This window comes from Salvelinus sp. IW2-2015, linkage group LG6.2 (genome assembly GCF_002910315.2).
Source record: "Salvelinus sp. IW2-2015 linkage group LG6.2, ASM291031v2, whole genome shotgun sequence".
In the NCBI taxonomy this organism is placed as follows: domain Eukaryota; kingdom Metazoa; phylum Chordata; class Actinopteri; order Salmoniformes; family Salmonidae; genus Salvelinus; species Salvelinus sp. IW2-2015.
Genome location: NC_036846.1, coordinates 24,643,850 through 24,653,107, shown reverse-complemented (window position 1 = coordinate 24,653,107; position 9,258 = coordinate 24,643,850). Strand labels below are relative to the sequence as shown.

Below are 9,258 nucleotides of genomic sequence, written 5' to 3'. Positions count from 1 at the left end.
GATGCGTCACATGTTAGGAATACTTAACAAAACAACGTTCCCATAAGAAAACAACGTTCCACTCTTGTCTCCTCCCGCTTCTAATATTCTACTTAGCACCACATGGTTTAACAGATACACTTGACATATGAAGACAAGCCTTGACCTCTCGCCTCTCTGCCACCAATTACCAATCCCTAGCTCGAGAAGATTCCTAATGACAAGTATCCACAAGCATATGATGAAAATAACATCTTATCTATCTATGTTTACTTAGCTTAAATCTGAATTGCATCCACGACATTCTGATACAGCACCACTCTTCAGTACCTACAGTGAGGAGAACAAGTTATTTGAGACACTGCCGATTTTGCAGGTCTTCCGTACTCTTACAAAGCATGTAGAGGTCTGTAATTTTTATCATAGGATACACTTCAACGTGAGAGACGGAATCTAAAACAAAAAATCCAGAAAATTCACATTGTATGAGTTAAGTAATTAATTAGCATTTATTGCATTGACATAAGTATTTGATAACCTACCAACCAAGTTAAGAATTCCAGCTGCTGCGCAACCTGTTAGTTGTTTCTTAGGAAGCCCTCCTGGTTCTACCACTCATTACCTGTATAACTGCACCCGTTTGAAACTCTTGACCTGATGAAAAGACACCTTCCACGACACTCACATACAAACAGACTCCAACCTCTCCACAATGGCCAAGAACCAGAAGCTGTGTAAGGACATCAGGGATAAATGTGTAGACACTGCAAAGGCTGTGGCGATGGGCTACAGACAATTAGCAAGCAGCTTGGTGAGAAGGCAACAACTGTGCGTGAAATTATTAGAAACATGAAGAAAGGTGAAGATGACGCGGTCAATCACCCTCGCTCGGTCTGGGACCATGCAAGAATCCTCACCTCGTGGGGCATCAATGATCATGGAGGGGGAGGTGAGGGATCAGCCCAGAACTACACGGCAGGACCTTGGTCAATGACCTGAAAGAAAGCTGGAGCACAGTCTCAAAGAAACACATTAGTAACCACACTACGCCGTATGATTAAAAATCCTTGCAGCACCGCAAGGTCCCCTGCTTCAAGCCACAGCGCATGTTCCAGGCCCGTCGAGTTTGCCAATGACCATCTGGATGATCCAGAGGAGGAATGGGAGAAGGTCATGTGGTCTGATGAGACAAAAATAGAGGCTTTTTGGTCTAAAACTCCACTCGCCGTGTTTGGAGGAAGAAGGATGAGTACAACCCCAAGAACACCATCCCAACCGTGAAGCATGGAGGTGGAAACATCATTTCTTTGGGACGCTGTTCTGCAAAGGGGACAGGACGACTGCACCGTATTGGAGGGAGGATGGATGGGCCATGTATCGCGAGATTCTTGGCCAACAACCTCCTTCCCTCAGTAAGAGCATTGAAAGATGTCGTGGCTGGGTCTTCCAGCATGACAACGACCCGAAACACACAGCCAGGGCAACTAAAGAGTGCGCCGCTGAGAAAGCATGTCAAGGTCCTGGAGTGGCCCAGGCCAGTCTCCAAACCTGAACCCAATAGAAAAATCTGTGGAGGAGCGTGAAAGTCCGTATTGCCCAGCGCCAGCCCCGAAACCTGAAGGATCTGAGAAGGTCTGTATGGAGGCAGTGGGCCAAAAATCCCTGCTGCAGTGTGTGCAAACCTGGTCAAGAACTACAGAAAACGTATGATCTCTTTAATTGCAAACAAAGGTTTCTGTACCAAATATTAAGTTCTGATCTTCTGATGTATCAAATACTTATGTTATGCAATAAAATGCAAATTAATTACTTAAAAATCATACAATGTGATTTTCTGGATTTTTGTTGTAGATTCCGTCTCTCACAGTTGAAGTGTACCTATGATAAAAATTACAGACCTCTACATGCTTTGTAAGTAGGAAAACCTGCAAAATCGGCAGTGTCTCAAATACTTGTTCTCCCCACTGTATGTGATTCTATACAGCACCATCAATGTGATTCTATACAGCACCATCAATGTGATTCTATACAGCACCATCTCTTCAGTACATTTGTGATTGCATACAGCACCATCTATGTGGTTCTATACAGCACCATCTCGTCAGTACCTATGTGGTTCTATACAGCACCATCTCGTCAGTACCTACGTGATTCTATACAACACCATCTCTTCAGGACATTGTAAGAAGAACTCACCAGCAGTTGGGTAAGTTAAGGGTGACACTTCCCCCTATGGCCTCTCCAAAGGTGATGTACCCTATGGTCCCCAAGCTGATATAGAGGAAGGTGACGATGCCCATTCCCAGATATAGAACCATATTGAAACTCTGAGGCTTCTGCATCTTGTTCTCCAGGGGCAGGACCTGGGACATGGAGGAACAACGTTAGGTAACACTTCACCTTAAGTTGCCATTATACAAATGAAACTACACAGTACTAACTGTAGTAATGTTGTAATAACATGTAATTACACAGTAATAATATTTATGCGGCATATGTTCAACATAAACAGTAATACGTTACCACTCCTATCCCCTCGAAAGCAAAGATGGCCGTTCCAAAGAAGAGAGGGTAGTCTTTGGCATGACCCACCATCGGCAGGCTGATATGATTTGGGATGTTCTGGAAGAGAGAAAAATAAATAAATAAATATAATTTTTTTTTAATCACAGAAAAAAGGTTCCAAACAGTCAGGCAATCAAATAAAAATCCATAGCAGTTCACATAATAGGGCTCTCGTCCAACACGAGCCGCCAGAACAACTTCAATGCGCCTTGGCGTAGATTCTACAAGTGTCTAGAACTCTGGATGGATGTGACACCATTATTTCACGCAAAATTCCATCATTTGGTGTTTTGTTGATGCGGTGGAAACCCTGGCAAAGCACACAGCCCCACGGCAGAGGGCCCCCTACTGCTGTAGTTTTTTTTTGGGGGGGGGGGCTGTCGTGATAGTATGTGAACATGTCATAAGCTATCAATGTTTTTTTATATTATTTTTTATTATTAGAAATTAGCTATAAAACTGCAACATTGTGTCTTTCAGCCAGAACCACACCCGTGTGGAAGCACCTGCTTTCAATATACTTTGTATCCCTCATTGACGTGACCATGTGTGTTTGAAAGAGTATTTTCCAGTAAACAACAATTTGTTTGCCTTCATTAGACAACTTTTACAGAAATATTGGATCATTTAGTGATATTTATTCCCATAGTAATTCGTTATGGATCCATAACTAAATAAACATCCGCATTTTGAAAGATTATTATTATCATTATTTTATTAACGAAAGCATAAAGATGTTGATGAAGAAATACTCTGAGTTAGAAATGTAACACTTCAGAATACTTAAGCATCATGTCAGTCCCTCCGCCAGAAGCCAGTCCTGCAGTACCTACCGTGAAGCAGAAGCCAGTCCTGCAGTACCTACCATGAAGCAGAAGCCAGTCCTGCAGTCCCTACCATGAAGCAGAAGCCAGTCCTGCAGTACCTACCATGAAGCAGAAGATGCAGTACGTACCGTGAAGCAGAAGAAGTAGATGAGGACCAGACTAGCACACATGGCCAGGTTGGCTGCCAGAGAGAGGGGMGCCAGGTACTTCAYGTTGCGGGTGAACACCAGGAGTATAACAGCTGGCAGGAAACACAACATGTAGAGACGGGAGTCAAAGCTGGGGACGGTCACAGCCGTCTGGTTGTTGTYGCAGTTCATGGTTGTCCCGTTAGAAGCTTCCACCACCTTAAGGAAGAATGCCACAGAACAATGAAGTTAGGGTATCCTTTTCACACTATCGTGGCAACTTAAATTGTACTGTATCTAGTATGTTCTTCACATTTCCCTTCCCAGCAAAGTTCAAGCAACTGTGATGATAGAACCGAACAGACGACCGAACAGTATAGCTGAGTAACAGCACGAGAAGATCACTCCAGGCAGTGATGATAACATCCACACTGCTGGTACCTATATAGGAGTGATAATAACATCCAAACTGCTGGTATCGTGTCATCTCCACACAGTGATAATAACATCAACACTGCTGGTACTGCTGTTATTTTGTCCACTCCAGTGATGATAACAAGATTCCAGCAGTTCAGACGTTATCATCACTGGAGTGGACAAGATTCCAGCAGTTTAGATGTTATCATCACTGGAGTGGACAAGATCAGCAGTTTAGATTTATCACATCACTGGATTGGACAATATTCCAGCAGTTTATGAGTGTTGTTCATACTGGAGTGACAAGATTCTAGCAGTTTAGATGTATTTCAGGCGTGGACACAGATTCAGCAAGTTTAGATTTAATCATAATACTGGAGGGAACAAGATTCAGCAGTTTAGATGTTATATACTGAGTGGACAAGATTCAGCAGTTAGGTTATCATCACTGAGTGGAGACAAGATTAAGAGTTTGATGTTATCATCTGGAGTGGACAAGATTCCAGCAGTTTAGTATTGTTCCATCGTGCTGAGTATAATCTAAACTGCGGAATCTTGTCCATCCAGTGATGATACATCTAAACTGCTGGTATGCTTGTCCACTCCAGTGATGATAAATCTAAACTGCTGTTTCTTGTCCACTCCAGTGATGATAACATCTAAACTGCTGTTATCTTGTCCACTCCAGTGATGATAACATCTAAACTGCTGGAATCATGTCCACTCCAGTGATGATAACATCTAAACTGCTGGTATCTTGTCCACTCAGTGATGAAACATCTAAACTGCTGAATCTTGTCACTCCAGTGATGATACACAACTGCTGGTATCTTTCCTCAAGTGATGATAAATCTAAACTGCTGCTGGAATCTTGTTCCACTCCAGTGATGATAACATCTAAACTGCTGGATCTTGTCCACTCCAGTGATGATAACATTCTAAACTGTCTGTTATTGTCCACTCCAGTGATGATAACATCTAAACTGCTGGTATCTTGTCCACTCCTGATGATAACATAAACTGCTGGTAATCTTGTCCATCCATGTGATGATAACATCTAAACTGCTGGTAATCTTGTCCATCCAGTGATGATAACATCTAACTGCTGGTATCTTGTCCACTCCAGTGATGATAACATCTAAACTGCTGGTTATCTTGTCCAGCTCCAGTGATGAAACATCTAAACTGCTGGTATCTTGTCCACATCCAGTTGATGATAACATCTAAACTGCTGGTATCTTTGTCCACTCCAGTGATGATAAACATAACTGCTGGTATCTTGTCCACTCCAGTGATGATAACATCTAAACTGCTGGTATCTGTCCACTCCAGTGATGATAACATCTAAACTGCTGTATTGTCCATCCAGTGATGATAAACATCTAAACTGCTGGTATCTTGTCCACTCCATATGATAAACATAAACTGCTGGTACTTCACTCCATGATGATACTTAAACTGCTGTTACTTGTCCACTCCAGTGATGATAACTCTAAACTGCTGATCTTGTCCACCAGTGATAAACATCTAAACTGCTGGAATCTTGTCCACTCCAGTGATGATAACATCTAAACTGCGTGATTTGTCCACTCCAGTGATGATAACATCTAAACTGCTGAATCTTGTCCACTCCAGTGATGATAACATCTAAACTGCTGATCTGGTCAATCCAGTGATGATAACATCTAACTGCTGTTGTCCACTCCAGTGATGATAAACTAAACTGCTCATTGTTATCTTGTCCACCCAGTGATGATAACATCTAAACTGCTGTATCTTGTCCACTCCAGTGATGATAACATCTAAACTGCTGGTATCTTGTCCACTCCAGTGATGATAACATCTAAACTGCTGTCTTGTCACTCCAGTGATGATAACATCTAAACTGCTGTATCTTGTCACATCCAGTGATGATAAACATCTAAACTGCTGGTATCTTGTCCATCCAGTGATGATACATCTAAACTGCTGGTATCTTGTCCACTCCAGTAGATGATTAAATCTGTAACTGCTGTATCTTGTCCACTCCAGTGATGATAACATTAACTGTGTATCTTGTCCACTCCAGTATGATAACATCTACTGCTGGAATCTTGTCCACTCCAGTGATGATAACATCTAAACTGCTGGAATCTTGTCCACTCCAGTGATGATAACATCTAAACTGCTGGAATCTGTCCACTCCAGTGATGATAACATCTAAACTGCTGGAATCTGTCCAACTCCAGTGATGATAACTATCTAAACTGCTGGATATTGTCCACTCCAGTGATGATAACATCTAACTGCTGGAATCTGTTCCATCAGTGATGATAACATCTAAACTGCTGGTATTTGTCCACTCCAGTGATGATAACATCTAAACTGCTGGATCTTGTCCATCCAGTGATGATAACATCTAAACTGCTGGTATTTGTCCACTCCAGTGATGATAACATCTAACTGCTGTATCTTGTCCACTCCAGTGATGATAACATCTAAACTGCTGGTATCTTGTCCATCCAGTGATGATAACATCTAAACTGCTGGAGCTCAGGAAGAAGTACACTACCTTGTGGTGAGAAACAGTACTAGTCAAATATGAACATGAAGCATGTCCCCTACTGTTTGACGTTGTCACTGAGGAAGACGGTAAGCAGTACTAGTCAACATATGAATGTCCTTACCTGTTTGACGTTGTCACTGAGGAAGACGAAGTAGACAGTACTAGTCAACATGATGACATGTCCCCTACCTGTTTGACGTTGTCACTGAGGAAACGGAAGTAGACAGTACTAGTCAACATGATGACATGTCCCCTACTGTTTGACGTTGTCACTGAGGAAGACGAAGTAGACAGTACTAGTCAACATGATACATGTCCTACCTGTTTGACGTTGTCACTGAGGAAGACAAAGTAGACAGACTAGTCAACATGATGACATGTCCTACCTTGTTTGACGTTGTCACGGAAGACGAAGTAGACAGTACTAGTCAACATGATGACATGTCCAATACCTGTTTGATGTTGTCATGAGGAAGACGAAGTAGACACAGCAGAAACCCGCTGGGTGGTGATCAGAAACACGTTAACTATCCGCCTGAAGGAAAGAGGGACAAGGAACAATCAACCTCTGTTTACGCATTAGAGGGGACTGAAAACACAAGATATGAAACCAAACACTGAGGAGTTGAGAACTCTTATTGAATAAGGTCAAATCACGTCATTAATATAAGAATAAAGTGACTTGTTATTAAAGAACATTTCATGATTCATCACCTTCCTGTAGAACATGCTACTGTAGACACGTTCTATATTTACCTCCCCCATATTGAGTACTCATCCGACGAGACATTCTCCATACACATACTGCACAGCATCACCATAGTCCAGAAAGGGCTTGTTCAACCTAGAACAGAGGGACAATCACTCCGGGTAAGAGTGCTGGTCTAGGATCAGGTCTACCCTGTCCATGGAATCTGATCTAGGATCAGGTCTACCCTGTCCATGGAATCTGATCTAGGATCAGGTCTACCCTGTCCATGGAATCTGATCTACGATCAGGTCTACCCTGTCCATGGAATCTGATCTAGGATAGGTCTACCCTGTCCATGGAATCTGATCTAGGATCAGGTCTACCCTGTCCATGGAATTGATCTAGGATCAGTCTACCTGTCCATGGAATCTGATCTAGGATCAGGTTATCCCTGTCCATGTAAACTTAATCATTATGGTCTAAAAGGCTAAACTGAATAATGGCCCCAGAATTCAACGACCACTCTGTCAACAAACAAAAAAAAAGACCACACACGGTGTGACCCCGATGTTCACTAAACGTGACAGTATTACTTCAGCTGGGGCCTGGTACCTGTTCACTAGTGTGAGAATCTGACAGCGGTACAGGACAAAGGTTAATAATATGTTTAATCGTCTAACAGAGAACAGGGTTGTGAACGATGGATGTAGACTATCCTACAGAGATGAAATGTAGGGTGCATTCACATCGTGCTCATTAGGTTTGGTTCGCTTGTATTAAAATACAATGGTTTTCACTTCTCCTACAAAGGAATAACCACCAGATCAACAACATACCTTACAGTCTGAACACACCCATAAGGTGTTACTAGAACACAGTGGACTGTGACTGGCTTGGTTTGTTTCATTAAAACATCCTGCTTTATCCAATACTAGGTCTTGATGGCATCGCGGTGACTTTGACTTTGGCTAATCTATGAACTGAACACATTTCACCAGTCCAGTTTCCAGGACAACGTGAGAGATTTCCTCATAGACGTCAAACTCAAAAAAGGAAGGTGCACAATGTGAAAGTACTGTACTTCTCTTCGTTGCTTGATCACAAACTAGTTGCACAACAGTATCCACAACAATAGGAACTGTTTATGAACAACTGGGGAGCGCTGCAGACAAACTGGGGAGCGCTGCAGCCTGCAGAAAGGCTCACTTACTTTACACTGAGGTGGTGGGAAACATTACAAGCAGGTTCATACAGTGGACTGCTATTATCCCCATGGCAAACAGACTCAGAGGTCTAACTGGAAAGGAAGAGAGAAGAAAGTGTCATTAGTGTGTGTCCGTTGGGATGTGTCATCAGGTGTTGTCGTTGGGATTTGTCATCAGGTGTCGTCCGTTGGGATTGTGTCATCGAGGTGTGTCCCGTTGGGTCGTGTCATTAGGTGTTGTCCCGTTGGGATCGTGTCATCAGGTGTCGAACCATTGGGATTGTGTATTAGGTGTCGAACCATTGGGATTGTTTCATTCCTCACACTGCACTGGCAGAATAAATGTATTAGCCATGGACATCTACTAAGGAGGCAGGCAGGGTGACTGTTCTAAGCCGGAGTCTGGTAGAACGGGCAGGGTGACTGTTCTAAGCCCGAGTCTGGTAGAAAGACTAAGCCTGAGTATTTGGTTATTCAGGAATAATTTATTACTTAATTGCTAACTGTTTGCTTAATAAAAGGCCTGCGTTCCTGACAGCCAGAGGTAGGCCTAGCAGCCCTGTACCGATGTTTCCCTTCTAACCTAACCCTTACACAAGGCTGCGTTCCTGACAGCCAGAGGTAGTCCTAACAGCCTGTACCGATGTTCCCCTTCTAACCTAACCCTTACCACAAGGCCTGCGTTCCTGACAGCCAGAGGTAGTCCTAACAGCCTGTACCGATGTTTCCCTTCTAACCCTAACCTTACCACAAGGCCGCGTTCCTGACAGCCAGAGGTAGTCCTAACAGCCCTGTACCGATGTTTCCCTTCTAACCTAACCCTTACCACAAGGCCTGCGTTCCTGACAGCCAGAGGTAGGCCTAACAGCCCTGTACTGATGTTCCCCTTCTAACCCTAACTT

The 9,258-nt window shown here is 43.1% G+C and overlaps 1 protein-coding gene across 1 annotated transcript in view; it reads right to left on the bottom strand.

Moving 5' to 3' along the window:
- Positions 1–2,155: 2,155 nt before the first annotated feature.
- The window catches only part of LOC111965597 (proton-coupled amino acid transporter 1), a 28,981-nt gene continuing 21,878 nt past the window's right edge, over positions 2,156–9,258 (bottom strand). The window contains 3 exon segments of the mRNA XM_070444311.1: positions 2,156–2,342; positions 2,503–2,601; positions 3,500–3,718. Of these exon segments, the coding sequence (XP_070300412.1) occupies positions 2,172–2,342; positions 2,503–2,601; positions 3,500–3,718 (489 nt within the window). The 3' untranslated portion in view covers positions 2,156–2,171.